General features: G+C 39.6%; 2 protein-coding genes across 2 annotated transcripts in view; both read left to right on the plus strand.

Annotated features, from left to right (window-relative positions):
* Window positions 1–9,017: 9,017 nt before the first annotated feature.
* On the plus strand, window positions 9,018–12,533 carry LOC115028857 (alpha-1,6-mannosyl-glycoprotein 2-beta-N-acetylglucosaminyltransferase). The gene is made up of 2 exons (XM_029462742.1): window positions 9,018–9,115; window positions 9,226–12,533. The coding sequence occupies exon 2, from the start codon at window positions 9,497–9,499 to the stop codon at window positions 10,754–10,756; it is 1,260 nt and encodes a 419-aa protein (XP_029318602.1). The 5' UTR covers window positions 9,018–9,115; window positions 9,226–9,496; the 3' UTR covers window positions 10,757–12,533.
* A 501-nt stretch (window positions 12,534–13,034) lies between these two features.
* The window catches only part of brox (BRO1 domain and CAAX motif containing), a 19,845-nt gene continuing 9,643 nt past the window's right edge, over window positions 13,035–23,236 (plus strand). The window contains exons 1-8 of the mRNA XM_029425881.1: window positions 13,035–13,188; window positions 13,693–13,812; window positions 14,089–14,195; window positions 14,771–14,867; window positions 15,206–15,301; window positions 15,432–15,504; window positions 16,320–16,425; window positions 17,049–17,138. Of these exons, the coding sequence (XP_029281741.1) occupies window positions 13,712–13,812; window positions 14,089–14,195; window positions 14,771–14,867; window positions 15,206–15,301; window positions 15,432–15,504; window positions 16,320–16,425; window positions 17,049–17,138 (670 nt within the window). The 5' untranslated portion in view covers window positions 13,035–13,188; window positions 13,693–13,711. The remainder of the gene's footprint in view (window positions 13,189–13,692; window positions 13,813–14,088; window positions 14,196–14,770; window positions 14,868–15,205; window positions 15,302–15,431; window positions 15,505–16,319; window positions 16,426–17,048; window positions 17,139–23,236) is intronic.

Below are 23,236 nucleotides of genomic sequence, written 5' to 3' on the forward strand. Positions count from 1 at the left end.
CCCGAGGAAAACATCTGGCTCTTTAGCTGCTAAATGCTCCATGTTCACCAGCTTACTGCTGACTTTGTCTGTTTGCCGTTTGGTGCTGAGCAGGTAGCATACAGTCAACTTTTCATCATTTGATTCATTATAAATAGAAAAAATATGGTTAAAAACACAAAAGCATTGCACTCTCTGCATTACACTTGTGAACAGAGGGAGGTAGAGTCAGGGTTACACCAGCGAACCTCCTCTGTGTGTGCTGCCATTATGGAATCCTCCACTGTGTCTCTGGACACTCCTGCCAGATCCATTTTCAGATTTTTATCTCTCTTTAAACTTGTGGAACCAAAAGTTCAGTTACAATAAACTGAAAACAGCATTTAATCCCTCTCATGTGTTTTCCCTAAATGTGTCTCAACTCATTTTTTACCATGTGCTGAGATTGTGCTGAGTTTTTTACTGTCATGTCTTTAGTTTGTGTTTGCTTAACAAAATGTATTCGTACAAAAAGAGCACCAAAGTCATAATGTCATAACATGTGCAAAATGTTATTGCCTATCATATAATATGTCAAATGTTCATACAATATATTATAATCTAAGGGTGTTTCTTATTACATTATTCACATTTATTACATTAAGTGCAGTAATTGCGTTATACGTATTTTATACACGGTGCCTGAAGTGAGCGGTCCAATGTGCTTTGATTTGATATGGACACAGAGAGCAACAAGATTATATAATCCTGAAATGATTCCCACACTCGTATCCTTCAGTCTCCAGTTTACTGGACGCTGAGTAGTTTGTCTTCTGCAGGAGAAGGAACATCTGAATAACTGTTCTCTTGTTCTTGTGGGCATTCCTCCAATCCACACTAGGTGTTTATTGCAACACTTACAGAGGGAAGATGTGTCTTTAAGGATGTGCAGCAACTCTAAGGCTGTTGTCGAGATGCCAGAAACACTTTAAACAGATTGTATTTGATGGTAGTTTTACTTTATTACTTGGCATTCTGGGCTGGCGTGTAAGATGACACCTTTGCAATTGTTCATTCCGATGTTGGGACCTCCCAGCAGAGGAATGCTGTTTGTACTGGTCATCATGTTAGGATACAGCAGCATATACATTTAGCCAAGCGTTTTAAACAAATCCTCTAACAGAGAGCCTTTTCAGCTGCTTCCTTTGTGGAAATCTAAGTGTTTGTATCCAAACTTCTATGCCACACTGTACACAGACAGCCTGGAAACCTGAATTCTAACATCGTTTTCAATTGCATTGCCATCATACCTCCCAGGATTGTTGAAGGAAAGATGCATATGTGGGGGATTTTAACAGTATGAAGATGGAGATCTAAAGGGACACCGCGATGATGTTTCATTATGGGAAATGTGGGATACAGTGATTTCAGAGCTTGACCTACACTAGGGACTAAAAGTCAGGATATTTCACAATCTGCTGCTTTGATTTTGGCCACTTTGTTTTATCTGTCTCTTCTGAACTTGACAATGAGTCCCTCGGCACAGACATGTAAAAGGCCACACCCCCTCCTACATAGGAACAAGACCTGCACATTTTTTTGTCGTTTTGCTTGTTGTAGTGGTTTTCTGTGTCTGTGTAGTTGCTTTGTCTCTCTTTCAGTGACATTTCAGTGGTTCAGGTGGTTGAAAAGCTTCAGTTGAACTTCAGTATTTTGTTCAAACTGAGGATGAAAAGAGAGTCCAAAGCTTTCTGCCACAACACATCCACACTGACACTCCTCTGCACAGATAATACACTAAATACTGCAGCACACAATAACAAAATACTAAAGGAAACCATCAAACAAAGACTGTTTAGTTTCTAGAAATAATTCAGAGCCAACCCAACCATACTGCATCCAGAAATCCACAATTTTTAGTTGGATCATCAGTGTCTTGATAAAATCAGTTAGTAATATTGTACATGAAGGGTTTTAAAGGACCTGATTGTGTGATCTAACTATGAGAGGGTCAGCTGTCTGAACACAGGTCAATAAAAACACAGCAGTTTTCTTTTGGGAGTTTAAGGAAAAGGTCAACAACCCAGTGTGCACCTCTGACTAAATTCCATTTACTCTATTTATTATTTATAAAGGGGATGTGCTGCAACAAATTCCAAAAGCAGAACATTTGATTGAAAACACGATTGTTTTTACAATTAAAAAAACTTGTGGCCAAGTACAACTCACAAAGAGTAATATTTGTTGAATCCGAATCCAAATTTCAAATTGGAGAAAGCTGTTTTGTGGGAGGTGTTACACTACACAACAGCCTTCAGTTCTGTTTAAGTGTCAGGGCAGGCTCGCCTTCAAAGTGTCGGAATGCGTCAATAAAGCATATTAACCAATTTATATCATTTCCCGATTTTCAGTTAGTACATCCAAAATCAGGAGAACTCACATCACTTTGGAGAATGTAATGTCGATAGCACTAAACATGACTGGAAACACTTGTGATCCTCGATGCAACACATCAGCTCTGCCCACACAGACGCCATAACCTTTGTTTTAGAGTTGCATTTGTTGGGTTTTGTTTAATATGCATGGGCAGGTCGTTCCATAAGGAGGTCCCAGTACAGGAAAATGAGCTTCTTGCTATTTTACTTTTATTTACTTTAACGACATGACATAATGCTTTCTCTTGCGTTGCAATTACATTGGCACCCAACCATGTCAATTTGACTCTTCATATATTCTGGGGATATTTTTAAAATGATATGAAACATATGGTTATGCTTCAGTTGTTTAACTCAATCTTCAACAGGTAATAATCCAAGTTACTTCATTTCTGCTGGTCCAATATGTGTGCTGGGAGGAGCATTGAGCACGTTTGGCATTACATTATTCTGCACTGCCTGCATTTTGTTTTTAAGCTTTTGGGAAAGTCCACTATAGTAGTAATCATCATCATAATAATAATAATAATAATAATAATAATAATAATAATAATAATAATAATAATAATAATAATATTAATAATAATATAAAGACCCTGGATTAAATAGACAACTAAAGGTTTCTTCACCTTATTATTTAAAATAAAATTAAATAAGTAAATATAAATAAGTAATAACCATATTTAAACTTAAGCTTGGGAAATAAAAACATTAAATGGGAAATATGTATACGAAGGAACCCTGTTAATACAGAATGACAGCAGTATTGACTATGTGTGTGAGTGCGTCACATCAAGTCCTACTGCCACCATCTAGTGGCTACAAAAGAACTCACACTGGGTGTGACTTGAAGTGACTCATTTGATCAGTAAATTGTGATTATCTGCCTTGGCTTTACATAACAAATGCGCTTCACGGGATCAACACAGTTTCCTGTTTAGATGAAGAGAGAGATACGAAGCTTTCAGAAAGAATTGATAACTTCAGTGTAAATTGGTAGAATAAACAGCACACACAGCACAATTCTGCTGTGTATAATATCACATGGCAATGAGTTCAGTAACATAACAAATATAAGGATCAATGCTTCATAATCATGGAGCCCTTTTATCCAAAGCAGATAGTTTTGCAGAAGATTTCTCAACAGTGCGTATCACTGATGATCATGACAGAAAAAAGACTTGTGGATCATGTTTTAGTCGATTTTATTTATTTTTAATCTTCTCCCATTTAGTTTCACAGAACGCCATTCAGCCCACCTGAGAACAGCACTTGTTTCTTCACAAAGTGCGGTTGTGATGATGTGGACTGTTGCAAAGGCAGGCTCGGCATGCTCCTGTTAGACCCGCAGGAAGCACCTGCTCTCGGTTGCACCAGCTAGGCTACATATAAACGTGTTACTCACATCAGCTGAGTGAGAGATTCTGCTTGGCAAAAGTAAATGTATGACTCTAAAAATCAAAACTAACTTCATTTCACGAACAATCTGTAATATTTCCATGAGAACAATGTCACAGCATTACCATGATACCAAAGAGTGGCTATTAATAATGAGTGAAGCTGTATGTCTTTCTAATTGATTGATACTATAATAGAGCATTTAGTTTTGTTTCGTTAGTAAGTTAATATACTTTACATTACATCATTGTGGGGACAGAGGAAGAAGCCAGATCAATAATGAAAAAGTAACCATAATGTAAAAATACTCCATTAAATGTTGAAGAGGAAGTGCAGATATGCAGTAAAATGCAATCTATATTAAAAGAGTTAGAAAGAGTTTGAAGCTATTTTGTTGAGTTGCCTCTGAGCAAAATGCTCTCTGTGTGTCAGTGTTGCAGTGTGTAATGTCTACAGGGCTTTTATTGTGAAAGGGAGATTGCGACCCGGTGGCAGACAGAATTGAATTGTAAAGTGAGGATTATAGAGAAGCGATCCATATATTGATGGTATCATTAAGCTATAGCCATTATATTGTGCAAAGTAATTCATAACGATAAGTTAGTGCAATACTTAAATACTGTAAATGTATCGGCTATTTCCCTCTGCCTCTGTGCGTTAGTAGTAGTCATGTTGCAGATGCTTTTAACAGAGATCATGCAACACTTGTGGGATAGATGTGATTCACCTCAGTCAAAAGTTAGTACTGGCTATAAGAGAGGCTGAATGAAGTACAAGCATAATTGATATAAAGTAAAAGACATCCTTGGCTTGATATAATCATCACACATTCTATTACAGTTTTTTAGTCCATGCTAAAGACTGCCATGATTTGCAACTTCTACTTCTACAAAAATGTCTGCTGACAATGAAGTTCCATTGAAGTTGAACTGCCTCTCTGGGGTTAAGTAGAAACATTAATCACATCAACACAGAAAAACAGAAACAGTCACACAGAAACAAAAACAACCTCAAAAACTAACACAACATGGTAAGTGATGACTTTGGTCCTGGTGTCCAACAAGGAAGTGAGAAAGAAACTATTTTATCGAGACAGTTTTTTTGTTTGTTATTGAGTTTAAGTACAGGGCTTGTAGAGAATAAAAGGGAACAGTAGTACATACCATTGCATGATGTGGAAAGAGGCCCTATAAAGACAGTTCTGAGTCCAAGGTTTGCCTCTGTGCATGTGTTTCAGGCTCCCTCAACCGTAACACTCTCACCTCCATCATGTGGGCCAAAGATGAGGACGCGCTTCCAATATTCCAATGCGATACAGTGTATCATCTTATACACATCTTGTGTGTTAGTGGAATGCAAAGACGTGTGGAAAGTTTTTCTGACTGAGACTCAAGGGGGCTGTTAATGCTACTCAAGGGGCTGCTCCAGGACATGAGAAGCATGCTGCTGTGGGACTGGGCTCCTGGGCTCCTGGGCTAGAACTAAAGCCTGGGAAATGCAGAAATAGTGATGACAAATGCACATCATGATTTGTGTGTTTGTCTGTCTTGGATGGAGTCTATGGTGCTTGAGTGGGAGGGAGGGTGGTGGAAAACGATTAAAATAAATTTTAATATTATTATAAATTATTATTATATTGAAAATAAAAACATTCAATAAAAATATTTGCGATACAACATTAGGGTTAAGAGTTCATAGAATCTTGAAACTTGGGACATATTTTAATATTAAGAAATGATTTACAGAAGTGTATATTTAAGATGATAGAGACAGAGACAGAGAGAGAGAGACACACAGAGAGAGAGACAGAGACAGAGACACAGAGAGAGAGACACAGAGACAGAGACACAGAGAGAGACACACAGAGAGAGAGACAGAGACACAGAGAGAGACACACAGAGAGAGAGACAGAGACACAGAGAGAGACACACAGAGACAGAGACACAGAGAGAGAGACACAGAGACAGAGAGACAGAGACACAGAGAGAGAGAGAGAGAGAGAGAGAGAGAGAGAGAGAGAGAGAGAGAGAGAGAGAGAGACACAGAGAGAGAGCGAGAGAGAGACACAGAGAGAGAGAGAGAGAGAGACACAGAGAGAGAGAGAGAGAGAGAGAGAGAGAGAGAGAGAGAGAGAGAGACACAGAGCGAGGGAGAGAGAGAGAGAGAGAGAGAGAGAGACAGAGAGAGACAGAGAGAGAGACAGAGACAGAGTGAGAGAGAGACAGAGAGAAAGAAACAGAGAGAGAGAGAGAGAGAGAGAGAGAGAGACAAACAGAGAGAGAGAGACAGCGACAGAGACAGAGAGAGAGAGAATGAGAGAGAGAGAGAGAGAGAGAGAGAGAATGAGAGAGAGAGAGAGAGAGAGAGAGGGAGGACCTCAGGTCCCTGTGTATCTTTTGTCCCTCTCACGAGGTGGATGCGTTGTAAAGTCTTAAAGCTACAGGGAGAAAGGACTTCCTGTGACGTTCTGTAGAAAAACTCACTGTCCGTAATTCAACCAGGCTTGTGACGCCCCAGGAAGTGTGTTGAACATTGTGTCTATTTCCCCGTATCTAAACTCATTCTTCCTTTGGGTAACCTTTTGTAAAACGTATACGTCAGTTCCTTTACAGGACATTATTAAGAAACAACGGTAACTGTAAAAATAACCTGTTATTAGTCGTTCCTGCCTTCAACTACTAGTGCATGCTTTATACTTTATGTAGGATCCTGTTAGGTATTACTGAGTAATAACTATTCTTCCTGGGGTCCACATAACAGACAACACTTTCAAACATCTCATTCTTGACAACAGGACAACGCATGTCTGATACACATCAATTCTGCAGCACTGTGTTCAAAACATAGGAACATTTTCATATATGACACTATATTTGCCTACACTATTTCCTGACCACATGACTTGAATGTGTAATTATTTGAGGCACTTTATCTCACTTGGAACACACACCCAGTGTGTTTGTGTTATCTGAAGGAAGTGGTCCAGCAGCCTCAGCAACAACAGGCCTATAGGTGGCCCCGCACTAACCATGAGTGGGGCATGACAGCCTGCGGGGAATATAAAAAGAACATGTCACACTTTGATAACAGTAAATGTTTTGCATTCTTGAAAAAAAGAAAAAGCGTATAATTTACAGACTGCTGTATTCAAGCATCCCATTCACAGCCCGTGTCATTGAAAGTCACGCGACAGTCATAAAATAAAATGGTTCTTATATATCACATGCTTTTTTATACTTTACTCCACTACTTCTGCAGAGGCAACTATTGTACTTTTTACTCCACTACATTTGTCTGAAAGTTTAGTTACATGTAAGATTACAATTGCTCATCCCCTTCCTGTCCAGATAAAAAACATGTATCTCCAAATGTGTTCATTTTTAATGTTTCTCATAAATTGAAGAATGAAGTGTTGAGAAAATTCTCCTACTTCCTAAGCTAAATCAAGTCTTTTAAAAAGCCTCTTGGATCAGCTGGAAAATGCATCGTCACAAATTGATCCTATAAAATACAATGCATTGCTGTAGATTAAACTACCCAACAGTATATAAAGGAGTTCAAATGAGCACAACTTAAACATCTAAAGCTGTAAAATGCAACATATATAACAACGCATGTTGACTAAAGTGCTTTACATGGAGCTGAGAGATTTCATGCATGGGAATTTGCATTTCAAGACAGGCCCTCAGTTTTATTGTCATTTAGCTGTTGGAAACTTTTTGCAATCCAGGTTTTAGGGCACGAGATACTTAATTTCAGTAGAAACACCCATCAGCTCATCTTGTCTTGTAACTGTGATGTCCTGTGATGTCACGTGTCGACAGAGAGACTACAACGGCGAAAACGCTCCTTGTCAACTTCTACTCATCTGAATTGACCAATTGACCAATAATCAAGGAAACAACGTGTCTCAAGGAGAAAACATTAATTAATTAATATATTTTATAACAACCTAATACAAAATGAAAAGCTTTAAATGAAACAATAAATTAGTGTTGCCACATTGCATATCAAGGGCTGGGGCACAGTGACCCTACCATGTAATGTGAGATGACCATAAGCATCAGAGGTGTTTCCATAATGTGTGTATTCATTTCAAAATTGATTTTCCACAAAATGTACTACATCATACCTATCAGCCTGTAGTTACTAAGAAGTAGAAAACAAACCATTTGCCGGTTTATGAGTCATCTACACTGAATATCTGCATATTAAGCATGGCTTGACAAACAGCACAGATATTCTTCAACACCTGTTCTATTTAAGCCCAATACAGTCCCATCATCTGACTCCAGTTTCTGCAACTCTAGTTCCACCTCCTGTTGTAAAGTCCGGTCATTCAGGGTAATCAAGTTTTCTGTAGTTTCAGGTATGACCCCCCCCCCCCCCCCCCACGCCCCTTTTGTTATGTGTTTGGCTGAGATTTCAACAAAACAAGATTTCAATTCTACAAGTCAAACCTGAACTTGCCTGAAAAAGATTTCCCCCCTGAGAGCTGAGCAGCGCCTGTTGAAGTAAATAAAGTTCAGGATACTTCTTTTCAAAAACTCGAATGCTTTTATACAATTCTTATTTAACTATTATTAACAGTCTAGCTATGGATGACAACTAAAAACCCTTGTAATGAATAAAAGGTAACTATACACTCACTAATTATTTATATACTGTGCAGTTGTGGACAGTAAGACATAATACAAAATGTAATATCATGTATCATTACAGATAAACGTTATTGAGCCCTTGGTGAAATTCAGAAGCTACCCGGAAGTATATGCAGAATAGTAAACTACCGTTACCAGCTGCAAAATAAAGTGATTAACACATTAATGCATCAATAATTATTATAATTCAATAATTTAACATATATTATCCTAAAATGGACCGTTGGGAATAACTTTTACTTTTGTGATTTTGATACTAATAGGCTACTTTTATACTTTTACTTAAGTAAGATTTTGAATGCAAGGACTTGTAACAACGTATTTGTACACTGTGGCATTACTACTTTTACTTACTTTCTCTTCCACCATTGATACTGTGATAGGCTACTGTAGATTACCAAGAGAAACGTTGTTCCTATGTTATTGCAATAAAGATAATTAGAGATGTTCCCACTATCCACTATTCAAATCGTGCCTGATTTACATTTCCTTCTCATATTACACAACGATAGGTAGGACAATGATTCGTTGAGCACGAGCTCAGTCTCTCCCCCGTTGGCTGGATTGTACACGTCAGCAGTCAATGAAGTTGTACCCAAGATGTATCATGTCCCATCATCCTCTTCCTGGTATGAGCGTGTTGACACATTACACCTAGTTCGAGTAAGTCAAATTGAGCTAACGCTACAATGCTTCTTTTTTAACGCCAAATGAACACATAACATGTATATAACGCGACCTCATTAGTTCGCTTTGTTCTACTTTTTCTACAGGTGGCAAAAGCAAGCGGCTGACGTGACTGTTTGGCAAATGGCACGGTTTGCAAGTGGAAAGTCAGTCCTGCGAGAGGAAAAGCAGCCATCAAGAAACGTTTGACATTTGGGTTAAGATACGCGTCACGCGGCGTCGGACTGTCATTAACTACAGTTGTAGTTTCGCCGTACGAGGAATCTGTTGCAAACCAGTTTACAATGAAGGAGCGCGCGGTAAGGTGAATGAAAGCCATTTCTGTTGTAGTCCAAAGTTTGTTTTTACTTAAAGAAAATGAGGTTTCGGCTGCTCAAAAGGAATCTGCTCGCGCTGCTGGGTGTTTCCTTTGTAGTTGTGACTCTCCTGTTTTCAACACGTGTATTATTAGTCAATGATAATGACACAACGGGACCTAATAACGTCGTGCAGGGAAATCAGGGCATGCGTTCTGGTGACATGACAAAGTTAAACTTTGGTTCCCTTCCAGAGTTAACTCAGTCCGTTTACAATGCCAATCACAAGCAGTGTGTCCACAATGACATTAAGTATCCGGGCGAGCCTCAGCTGGTTCTGGTTGTGCAGGTTCACAACAGGCCTGAATATCTCAGACTGCTCATCAAGTCACTGGAGAAAGCTGCTGAGGTCCACAGCTTCCTCCTTATCTTTAGCCATGACCACTTTTCAGAGGAAATAAACGCCATTGTGCAAGGGATAACTTTCTGCAAAGTACTGCAAATTTATTTCCCCTTCAGCACTCAGCTGTATCCCAGTGAGTTTCCTGGGAAGGATCCACGGGACTGCCCTCGCGACTTATCCAAGGACAGCGCTCTGAAAACAGGATGCCTCAACGCAGAACACCCTGACTCCTATGGACACTACAGGGAGGCCTTCATCACTCAGACTAAACACCACTGGTGGTGGAAATTGCACTTCGTATGGGAGCGAGTGCAGGTTATGCAGGGCTACAGTGGCTTTGTAATCTTTCTGGAGGAGGACAACTATATCTTACCTGACTTTTACCATTACTATAAATCAATGATAGAGTTCAGGAAGAGCAGCTGCCCAGATTGTGACATGCTGGCTTTGGGTAACCACAATGGCCTGACTGATTTCACCAAGCTGTCCAATATGGTGATGACCACTGGGTGGATGTCCACTAAACACAACATAGGCATGGCCATCTCCAGGGAGGTGTACTACAAGCTGATGGGCTGCAACGAGGAATTCTGCACTTATGACGACTACAACTGGGACTGGACTCTGCAGCACCTCTCGGGAACCTGTGTATCAAAGCCCATCAAAGTGCTTGTGGCACAGGGCTCCAGGGTTCTCCACACAGGAGACTGTGGCCTTCACCAGAAGGAGAACTGTAGGCCAGAATGGGCCTCACAGAAGGTGGAGGAGGGCCTTAAAACGGCCAAGGACGGCCTCTTTCCTCCATCTCTCGTCCTTCATGGTGCAGAAGCAGTGGAGCACAAGGCACACATGAAGAACGGAGGATGGGGAGATGTTCGAGACCATATTCTATGCAATAATTACGCCAAACGTCTTTGAACTATAACTTTTCTCTGAGTTATGTGGGTAAAATGTTCATTGGTATTCTGCAAATGTGCCATTCATACCTAGCTTTTCAGGGTGTAAGAGGCTGCAGTGGGTTGTGTTTTCACTTGGAGTGTTCTCTTTTACAGCAAGGTCTTCCACAAAATAGGACCAAATCAAGTCCAAAAATGCTGCATATACACAGCTAGACTTCAGTTTTTTTTTTTAAGTCTTATTTTTAATCACCAAAGCTGCACAGTTGCCAAAGACTTTGTTGCTATTTGTGATGTGTATAGTGCAAGCTCGGTTCAATTGCATGTGACCAGGTTTGTTTATATTTGGAGGTCTAACAAGCTAAAACACAAGATTAGATTTATTGCACAGTGATCGGAAATAACTACATCAGAATGTGCCTATACACACTATTTTTCTAAATGTATTTGCAAATATATTTCTTCGACTAGGAACAATGCAGAGGATATTGTTTATTCACAGGAAGTTCACTGTGTTGGTGTGTGTTGAATGTCTTGCATTGCTTTTATGATTCATTCAGAGGCAATGCCTTTTACATGTACCTTTTATGGTACGATTTTAAGTGCAACAATAAATAGGCACATGTAATGTACTGTACAGACTTATAGGTTTAATCAAAAATATGTATGACAATCTTACATATAATGGGAAAGTTGTCATTTATACAGCAACTGTCTTCTTGAAGTTGTACTTAAATGTCAACATGATTTCATGCCCATAATGGAATTTGTGTTACACCTTCACTGTAACCAGGGGTCTTTTCTTTTGGAGAGAGGTCAACTGACACCACTTACTTAAACAGTCTCCTGCTCCCCACCGTGTTGACCCCTGGTTGCAACAAGAGAGCTGGCTTAATATTGATTCCTTTTTTCTTTTGGTTGTGACTGTATATTTGCTTTCTGATAGGTGAAAAGTGACCTTTTGGAGTCTTGTTCAAGGTCTTTCTTTCTGTAAACATCAGTGTCATCTGTGATTCTGCGTTTCAATATTTGCACCTTCTTTGTTAGAATTTATTTTGGGATATAACATCCAAAGGACACAGGATGAATTGCATTGGGATTTAAAAAAAAATGTGTTGCTGTTCCTTTACTTGTATTCAATCAATAGTAAGTGAAACTTAAAAAACACTGAAAGTTACCTTTTTACAGTGTAAAACTGAGAAATAATCACCAGCATATTGATGCTATTATTGCCTTAAAGCTGACCTAAAGTGCCTTTTGATTGTTACTTTGTACCTGCTAACATTGTTGTTGACCAAGTACTTGGTATAGTGATATATATTTCTGGTAGTGTCTTTCTTCATGCAATGTTGAGGGAAAATTGAAAGTGAATTGTGTTTATTTCACACAAATCTTCATTTGTACCATTAGGTAAAATAATTGCCTCACTTTGGTATCTTGCTTGCAACAGGTGATACGTGATTACATCTGATATGGGTGAACCTCAGGGTTCCTTATGGAGATCCTGGTAAAGAAATATGTGAATGTGATAATAAAATAACTAAATCTTGTATTTTATGTTGAAAAGCACAATACATTCTTAAGGAACATGTTGAATATGGCCTAATACACAAAGATGTACTCTTAGATCACTTTTTATATATGTATGTGGGTTGTTTGATGATTCCATAGTTGGTTGAAAATGAGACCAAATGGTTTTTTGCTTATTTTCTTTTCTTTCTGATAATCACTTGAAATAGCTGTTTGTTGTTCACCTAATGTTTGCCAAATGGGGAAAAAATTAAAGGCTGAATGTTCAATGTTTGTCTTATTATGGATACAAAAAAGTAACACTTTATTTTAAATGAACTATTTTTTAAAATACTTTTGTAGAATTTAATTTATATGAAACTTATATTCTTACTAAGGTTTCCTGGAAACTAAATTTAAAATAATTTTGGTTCTTATTGAGACACTTTCAGGTAATTCCAGTAGCATCCTGGAAGTTTTAAGTCATTATACAGGAGGTTTACTGAGAATACAAAAATGTAAAATCCGTCTACAGACAAAACACAGTTTGGATCTCTCAGTTGTATCAGTCATCCATATATTTTAGCAGTTCTGTCAAAGAATGGCTGCATATTACCACAACAAGCTAAACTTAAATAACGCTGTAAGCATTGCCTATAATTATTAGCAAATTAGTTATTTCCAGGAAATAATGTAATTGAGTAATCTGACAGCTGTTAAAAGTAGTCATATCATGGCATGTAAGGCATTTTGAGCAACTGAACCCTGAAAACAAGAAAAGCTGATCGGAGCTCAGGTATTTTCCGGACACACGTCATATGACTGAACCGCGTGATTTGATTGGTCAGTTTCTACTCCGTGTTTATTTCCGGAAGTAAGTTGTTGTCAGTGTCAGACTTTCCACAAGGATTATAAAATCTCACATTTACAGCGCCAGAACGTCAGGTAAGCAGTGAGACGCATACTATATTTAACAAATTCAATCAATTTATTTAACCGTATAATAAGTCAGTTGTCACATCGATTCAATTAATCAGGTTTACGTTTCCAAATGTAGCCACTATTAGCCGTTAGCTGCTGCTCTCCGTAGCTTACGTAATGGACTTTTGTCTACAACAGACATACAAATAATTGTTAAAAACACAATGCATAGCAGCCCCAAGTAGCTCTTGATTGTTTGTATCATTTTTTTCTAGTAAGGTTACTTTGGGAAGGGGCAAATAGTGCCTTGCTAACACGGCCGCTAGCCACTCGAAGCGACCGTATCGGTAAAATGACGTTAGCCAAGATGACACATAACCTAGCTAATGCTGCCTACTTATAAATACCTCACTAAATATATTAACTAGTTGGGAGGCCATCCATTCCACTGTACCAAAAATGTGTTAATACCAGAAATACAACTCATTCAGTAGCTGCTTTTCATCCTGTATTTTTCAACCTCTTAAGGTGTGTCCTCATCCACAGGATGGCTCATTGGTTTCACAGAAACCCGCTGAAGGCAACAGCGCCGGTGTCCTTTAACTTTTATGGAGTGGCAGGGAGCCCCGCTGCCAATAAGATATGCAAGTATGTCTTCTCTCCATTTACTACACCGGGAATGGTGTTATCAAATTGGACTGACTGTGACCATGATCACGGACAGAAATACCACCGTGCATTGTTTTTGTCTATCCTCTCTAATGATGATGTAATGTCCTATGGCATGTTACTGTAATTTGATCACAGTCACCTCTTTGTTCTTACAAGATGGCAATGCCTCGTTGGATATAATCACTCTGAATGCTGTAATGATCATCACATTTTTAGAGCATCAATTGATTGCTATTTGTTTGACACATACAGTGACCTGAGGACTAACAGGGCGAGACTGCTGGAGATGTTCACTGATGTCACCTGCAACCCTGAGATCATGAAAAATGCCACAGATGCATACTTCTCCCTCCTCCAAGGTAATGTGCGATCTAATGTTTTCTTCTCTTCTCTTGTTAGGGTGTTAACCCTTTACAATGCAGTGTTGCCCGTCAGTGGATCAGTCAATACAAACTCTTGCTTCTCAGTCAAACATTTTTCAAATCAACAGAACATTATTTTAATCCTGGTCCCAAAGTTTCCCAAGATACCAAAGACATCTGCCATAGAAACATGCCTCAAAAACAGTCTCAGTAAACATCACACTGTTTCAATAAATAGTTTGAACAAGCGGATAGAGAATATGCTGTATATGATGCTTCCAGACAGATTGGAATAAGAACATTTTCCAAACTTTTAAGATACTTAAGGGAAAAGTAGATGTCAAAGAGTTGAAAACCAGTTTTTCTTTTACAGTTATTTAGACAATGTCTTGGCATGACTTTACCTAAAACAATGTGATTGAAAAAAGTAATTGCATACTTGTATTGTATTGTTAATTATTGTAAATTGTGTTTCTGTATTTGCCTTCTAACGTTACATTCGGTTTTTTGATTTTGCCTTGCACCTAACCAACTGCTTCTCATTTTTTAAATATTGGTTTATGATACAATAGGCTTTATTTCATCCTTGGATGGGACTACACAGGAGAACAAGATGAGATTCATCCAGAACTTCAAGTGGACTGACACCTTACAAGGAAACACACCAAGGTAAAAACTCAGATTTAATACTTCTAGTCTCATTGGAAGCATTTTATTTAGTGTTCATGGTTGCATGGCACCGATAAGTAAAACAGTTCAAAATGCCATTAAGCACCTCATTGAAATATTTGTCATTCTTATTTAAATGATGGAGTTCTGCAAATATTAATACATTTTGAATGAAGTATTCTGGGCAGAACTCATTTCTAAAAACTTTCAAAAACACAGAAAAGAATGTTTCACAGTGAAGACGACACATATCACAGCTCTGTGTTGCTCATTACAATTTTACCTCAAAGGCTATGTCAGTCTGTATAACCCACCGTCTGTCCACGCTCTCCTCCCAGTGCCCAGCAGGATGCAGTGTTTGAAATGGTCTCCATGGCCTTCAATGTAGCCCTCTGGTACACCAAGTTTGCCTCGAGACTAGCAGGGAAAGAAAAGTATGTGTTTTTTTGTCTGTTATTTATGTTAAATAAGTTGTAAATTGATTTACCCTAGTTTGTAAAATTGTACATTGCTTTTTATTACTATACTAAATATTTCTTGTGGTCATGTTTTCCTGTTCGATAGCGTAACGGAGGCTGAAGCGAAAGATGTTCACCGGAGCCTGAAAGTTGCTGCGGGTATATTCAAAACCCTCAAGGTGAGCAGCTACAGACCAGTCAAGTCTTTCTAAGTTATGACATAGAGCTGTGGGACTTGGAGGTTTTGCTGCCGGGAGGCCTATTCACCTCCTGTCTTACTCTTAGTATTTCCTCATATTGAATATTTCTATGGTAAACATAAGAACTAAATGTGCTGTTCACTAAAATCTGTCAGAATAATTAGGCCTCTGACTTAATATTGATTGCTTTGATAACTTTCTGTTCATTCAGAGAAGAGTGAAGCACTTATCCAGAGAATTCTTCAGTTTACAATAAATACATTTTTATTAAACTCTCCTCTAGTGACCCCAACACGCCCTTCTGCAAACACCCCTATTGGTCTAAAGCAGAGGTTTAGGGGTGTGGCACGTGAGGCAAAGACAATGGGTTAAAACTCCTTCTTCTCAAAGTCACTTGTCAGAACCGGCAAGAGAATCGTCACATTTTGAAGTTTTCTTCAGTATAGAAAGAATCCACTGATAGCTGCCTGTACTTCCACTGGGTACATTGCAAACAGGAACTGCTAATGGCTGATTCGCCACACTATTAATGACAATTTGCCCAAAGTCAACAGATACAAAAAAAAAAGTTACTAGCCAAGCTAACTCACGGACTCCACGGTTCCAGCTAATAAACTGACTCCATACCAACATTGAGTGGAGGGGAGTATATGTCGGTGTTAGGGGGCCACAGTGTCACAGTGGATTAATAGTCTCGCAAACACAAAGCAAAAAGAAATGCATAGAGTATTAACAAATGAATAACTTTAAAAGCTGATTTTAAAGCAACTAATTCTCTGTCATGTTTGCTGCAGGAGGTCCACATCCCTCGTCTCATCACGCCGGCCGAAAAGGGCCGAGACCTGGAGCCCAGAGCGATCGATGCATATATCATCCAGTGCCAGGCTGAGGCGCAGGAAGGTAAAGTCGCCCCAGGCTCTGCACTCTTTAGCCATAACTAGCATGCATCAGGTATGCTCGTTGAGTGTCACATTTCTATTACATTAATACACCTAGTTTTTTTTTATTATTATGTTTGTGATTCTTAATAATGTCCGAGCTGCACATTGCTTCTCTACAAAAGTGTAGTTTTCTTTACATTCTATGCAACCATCATGAGAGGGAGTCGGACAAGTCAGAATGTTTGACAGAATTGCCTTAAAGGGCAATGAAATGTATCTTATACATCACATCACACCCTGGAATAATACAATATGACTATTAATGGTTGTATGAAGTCATCAAATATTTTGAAAAAAACAATAACAAAAAAAAAAATATTCTTAGGTTGGGTATGGTTATTGTGCGTTGTGTAGGAGCTATACCTTATAACCAGTGGCATCTTTTACTTAGAATTTAAATTTATAATGACATTAATATTGTATTCTCTTATTATATTGTATCTGAGGATTACAGATCAGGAGTCAGAGTCCAATGACAGCAGATACTCATGGCAATGATGAATATTTCACCCTAATGATTCCTAATCATATACAAGTTGTATCCATATTTTAGATCTTTACCATCTATTTTCCTTTTCACAGTGACAATTGCCCGAGCGATTGAACTGAAGCACAACGCCACACTCATCGCAGCGTTGGCATTCGAGACGGCAAACTTTTATCAAAAAGCTGGTCAGTATTTTGGCACTTGTGATGTTGAACACGTCTGTAAAAGTATTACATTGTTCTTTACATTTCTGCAATTATTTCTCTTACTTTGCGTCATGTAAGTTTGTAACGCTGTGTAATAATCAGAGCGGGAGGAGTGTGAGGCCCTTTGCAAACGTGAGACGGGGAACACGAGAACCACCGTACAACGTACATACTGAGGCCTACAACACTGCTGTGGACGTGGAGTATTTGGACTATGACACATTTTGAGCTACTTTCAACACCGGCATGTTTCGCCACACGGAGCTGTGTGAGGGCCTTTACTTAAACATATGTCACAAATACAGGAAGACAGGAGGGGGGGAGAAACAAGAGAGAGAGAGAGAGAGATGAGATAGAGAAGAGAGATAGAAGCGAGAGAGAGAGAAGGAGAGAGAGGAGAGGAGAGAGAGAAAAAGAGAGAGAGTAAAAGAGAGGAGAGAGAGAAAAGAGAGAGAGAGAGAGAGAGAAGAGAAAAGAGAGAGAGAGAGAGAGGAAGATGAGACGATGAGGAGAAGAGAGGAGAGAGGAGAGAGAGAGAGAGAGAGAGAGAGAGAGAGAGAGAGAGAAAAGAGAGAGAAAAGAGGAGATGGGAAGAAGAGAGAGAGAGGAGAGAGAGAAAAGAGAGAGAAAAGAGAGAGAGAGAAGAGGAGGAAAAGAGAGAGAGAGAGAGAAATGAGAGAGGAGAGAGAGAAAAAGAGGAGACGAGACGAGGAGAGAAAGATAGAGAGAGAGAAGAGAAAAAGAGAGAGGAAAAGAGATAGAGGGAAAGAGAGAAAAGAGATGAGAAGAGAGAGAGAGAAAAGAGAGAGAGAGAGAGAGAGAGAAAAAGAGAGAGAGAAGAAGAGAGAGAGAAAAAGAGAGATATAGAAAAGAGAGATAGAGCGAGAGAGACACACGGACCACACACCACAGAGAGAGGAGGAGAGAGAGAGAGTAGAGATATAGAGAGATATACAGAGAGTAGAGTAGATATATGAAAGAGATATCTACACACATATACAGAGATACACACACACACACACACACACACACATACATAGACTGTCTGGCCACCTAATAGTAAATAATTCAAACTAAGAGTTGTTACACGTGAGGGTGAAACCAGAAGCAATCACAAGAGTTACAGATGTAGGATGAGAAGCAAACAGGCAAGACAAATGAAGGAAAAGGAATAAGAGGAGCTGCAAAATAGACGGCTGAGAGAAACACAGTTGGCTACGAGACAAATGAGGCCCCCCTAGGATCTGGAACGTAAAACTTTTCAGTATAAGTCTTAGACCCTGGTAGCATTCGCCAGAAAATTAGAATATTGTGATAAAGTTCTTTATTTCTGTAATGCAATTAAAAAAACAAAATGTTAACATTCTGGATTCATTACAAATCAACTGAAATATTGCAAGCCTTTTATTATTTTAATATTGCTGATTATGGCATACAGCTTAAGAAAACTCAAATATCCTATCTCTAAATATTAGAATATCATGAAAAAGTATACTAGTAGGGTGTTCAACGAATCACTTGAATCGTCTAATTAACTCGAAACACCTGCAAGGGTTTCCTGAGCCTTGAAAAACACTGTCCAGAGGACCATCATGAGACCCATCCACAGGAGGGTAAGACACAAAAAGAAATTTCTCAAAGAGCAAGCTGTGCACAGAGTGCAGTTTCAAAGCACATCCACAAAAAGTCGTTGGAAGGGGAAATGTGGCAGGAAACGCTGCACACCAAGAGAGATGACCGCAGCCTAACAGCATTTGAAGAAGAGTCGCTTCCAGAATTTGTGGGAGCTTCAAAGACAGTGGACTGAAGCTGGAGTCCAGGTATCAAAAGCCACTGTTCACAGACGTGTCCGGGAAATGGGCTACAATAGCCGTATTCCCATGGTCAAGCCACTTCTGAACTCAAGACAACGAAGAAGCGTTGACTTGGGCTATGGAAAAGAAGCACTGGACAGTTGCAGATGGTCCAAGTCCTCTTTCAGACGAAAGCAAGTTTTGTATTTCATTTGGAAGTCAAGGCGCCAGAGTCTGGAGAAAGGCTGGAGAGGAGCAAAATCCAAGTTGCTTGAAATCCAGTGTGAAGTTCCCACAGTCAGCGATGGTTTGGGGAGCCATGTCAGCTGCTGGTGTTGGTCCACTGTGTTTCATCAAGCCCAGGTAAATGCAGCTGTGTACCAGAGATTTTAGAGCACTACATGCTTCCGTCTGCTGAAAAGCTCTATGGAGATGAGGAATTCATTTCCAGCATGATCTGGCACCTGCCCACAGTGCTAAAACCACCAGTAACTGGTGTACTGACCATGGCATTACTGTCCTCGATTGGCCTGCCAATTCCCTGATCTGAACCCCATAGAGAATATGTGGGGATTGTGAGAAGAAGCTGAAAGACACCAGACCCAACAATGCTAATGAGCTAAGGCCGCTATTGAGCATCCTGGGCATCCATAACACCTCAGCAATGCCACAGGTGATTGCCTCCATGCCACGCCGCATTGATGCAGTAATCCGTGCAAAAGGATTCCCAACCAAGTACTGAGTGCATTAATGGACATTTTCAAATGTTTGATTTTGTTTTGCTGTTATAAATCTTTTTTTTTTACTTGGTCTGAGGAACTATTCTTATTTTGAGATAGGATTTTTGAGTTTTCTTAAGCTGTAAGCCATAATCAGCAATATTAAAATAATAAAAGGCTTGCAATATTTCAGTTGATTTGTAATGAATCCAGAATGCATGACATTTTTTGTTTTTTTAAATTGCATTACAGAAAATAAAGAACTTTATCACAATATTTAATTTTCTGAGACAGTCCTGTAGATATATAGATATATATATATATATATAGATATACAGGACTGTCTCAGAAAATTAGAATATTGTGATAAAGTTCTTTATTTTCTGTAATGCAATTAAAAAAACAAAATGTTATACATTCTGGATTCATTACAAATCAACTGAAATATTGCAAGCCTTTTATATTTAATATTGCTGATTATGGCATACGACTTAAGAAAACTCAAATATCATATCTCAATATTAGAATATCATGAAAAAGTATTACTAGTAGGGTGTTCAACGAATCACTTGAATCGTCTAATTAACTCGAACACTGCAAGGGTTTCCTGAGCTTGAAAACACTCAGCTTGGTTCAGTAAACTAAATCACAAGTATGGGGAAGACTGCTGATCTGACTGCTGTCCTGAGGACCATCATTGACACCCTCCATGAGGGAGGTAAGACACAAAAAGAAATTTCTCAAAGAGCAAGCTGTTCCAGAGTGCAGTTTCAAAGCACATCCACAAAAAGTCTGTGGGGGGGAATGTGGCAGGAAACGCTGCACAAACCAAGGAGATGACCGCAGCCTTAACAGCATTATGAAGAAGAGTCGCTTCCAGAAATTTGGGGGAGCTTCAAAGACAGTGGACTGAAGCTGGAGTCCAGGTATCAAAAGCCAACTGTTCACAGACGTGTCCGGGAAATGGGCTACAATAGCCATATTCCCATGGTCAAGCCACTTCTGAACTCAAGACAACGGAAGAAGCGTCTGACTTGGGCTATGGAAAAGAAGCAATGGACAGTTGCAGAGTGGTCCAAAGTCCTCTTTTCAGACGAAAGCAAGTTTTGTATTTCATTTGGAAGTCAAGGCGCCAGAGTCTGGGAAAAGGCTGGAGAGGAGCAAAATCCAAGTGCTTGAAATCCAGTGTGAAGTTCCCACAGTCCGCGATGGTTGGGGAGCCATGTCAGCTGCTGGTGTTGGTCCACTGTGTTTCATCAAGCCCAGAGTAAATGCAGCGTGTACCAAGAGATTTTAGAGCACTACATGCTTCGTCTGCTGAAAAGCTCTATGGAGATGAGGAATTCATTTCCAGCATGATCTGGCACCTGCCCACAGTGCCAAAACCACCAGTAACTGGTGTACTGACCATGGCATTACTGTCTCGATTGGCCTGCCAATTCCCCTGACTGAACCCCATAGAGAATATGTGGGGTATGTGAAGAAGAAGCTGAAAAGACACCAGACCCAACAATGCTAATGAGCTAAAGGCCGCTATGAAGCATCCTGGGCATCCATAACACCTCAGCAATGCCACAGGCTGATTGCATCCATGCCACGCCGCATTGATGCAGTAATCCGTGCAAAAGGATTCCCAACCAAGTACTGAGTGCATTAATGGACATTTTCAAATGTTTGATTTTGTTTTGCTGTTATAAATCTTTTTTTTTACTTGGTCTGAGGAACTATTCAATTTTTGAGATAGGATTTTTGAGTTTTTCTAAGCTGTAAGCCATAATCCGCAATATTAAAATAATAAAAGGCTTGCAATATTTCAGTTGATTTGTAATGAATCCAGAATGCATACATTTTTGTTTTTTTAAATTGCATTACAGAAATAAAGAACTTATCACAATATCTAATTTCTGAGACAGTCCTGTAGATATACTTACACTTTTCTGCCTCCTGGAGAGATCGTATAGCCTCACCACACTGTCACTCGCCAGCAGTGTCTGTCATTATAGCAGTACGCCTGCAAACACAAGTAGTAGACTATAAAAGGAGCCCTGCATTTGTCATCCCGTCTTGTAAAGAAGAGTCGGTTTCATCCAAGGTTCCTTTGCATAAACAAAAGTACTGTGAACGCATGAACTTACATAAGCCATGTAAAAGTGCGCTTCAGCTGAAGGTCTTCTCCATTTGCTACTGCACTCCGGCTCCAAGGTGTTCAATGTGTGGTCTGCAGACAGAAATACTGAACGTTAATGTCTCTTATGAAATAGTTTGGCTTTAGCACTCTCTAGGTGACTGACCACCGTGCACAATTTACAATATGTCACTCTGGGTGTTCGAGTGGAGCAGCAGCTCAGGGCCTCAAACCCAAAACACTTCAAACTAATATCTCCTGTCTGTGTGTTTTACAAGGCAGGAGATTCTGATTTGACTAAAATGTGTGAAATAAAAAGATATTGCTCTGCAAAGGCACCGCAACTCCAAAGGAAACAACTACAGCACTTCAAAACCAGGGCCGGGCCATATCAGATCGTTCACGATAATACCGGTATAATGTTTAATGCAGTATTATTTTTAAATTCATATCGTGATAATGGATATGTATGAGCCAATTAGCACTGCTGCTATAGTAGGAACCAATGTTTGTTGATGGTGGTGTTCCGCCGGGAGGTAAACTGTTTTTGACCACACACGCACACCTGGACACACACTCGGAGACACACACACACAAGTAGGCGGAGGTAGTTATTGTGTTTCTGAATGTCTCAAAGCATCGCCTTAGCCTCTACGGGCTATAATCCCACTTGTTGACATTATGGCGTCATACCGTTACGCACAGCAACACAAAGCACGGCTGAATTGAAAGCGAAATTACTACCGGCTCCATGGTGGAGGAGGTTGTTCCAAAAAGTAGTGTGGAACAGTAGCGCCTGTATGCCCGGGCGTCCGACAACACAGCCCGGAATGTTTTATGAATAACCTCGACCTGGCTGCTCAGAGTAAAGTCAGCAGCTCCTCTGGCAGCAGCACAGCGTCTCTCCCATGTCGCGGTGCAACAGGCAGGAGTGTGAACATGTGTGAAGCTCGACACTGCTGCCGAACAACTTTCTAAGAGTTGTTATTTTCTTTGGCTTTGAGTGAAAGTGATGAAATGAGACTGCCATGTTGCCGTTTGAGTAATACTGTTCTAAAGTCATGTTGAGGGTTTAATGTAGTGCAGTTGTGTGTGATGCTTTTTCAGGTGTGCGTAACACTCTTGTAGTTGTGTGCTCCTTGTTAAAAAGAACACACACACACACACACACACACACACACACACACTATTACAGTTTTCCCTCAGCACCACGTGACCCAAATTAATGTAAAATGAATGTGAAGAGCATGAAAATTAACTAAATGACTTTTCCCAGGTCTAATTGTTTTAGTTGGTCCCTGATGGACTTCTTTAGCAGGTTTTGTCTTTTGTCTTCATACTTTTTGGGTGTTATCAAGTATTATCTGCTGTAGCACTGTAGAACACACTGTACATGCAACGCATGATGTCTCCGGCCTCTGCTTGACACTGAAACTGAAT

Source organism: Cottoperca gobio, chromosome 24 (assembly GCF_900634415.1).
Source record: "Cottoperca gobio chromosome 24, fCotGob3.1, whole genome shotgun sequence".
Lineage (NCBI taxonomy): Eukaryota > Metazoa > Chordata > Actinopteri > Perciformes > Bovichtidae > Cottoperca > Cottoperca gobio.

Bases quoted from the DNA above. Each gene is read 5' to 3' on its own strand.
- LOC115028857 (XM_029462742.1), top strand. From the start codon at position 9,497: ATGAGGTTTCGGCTGCTCAAAAGGAATCTGCTCGCGCTGCTGGGTGTT.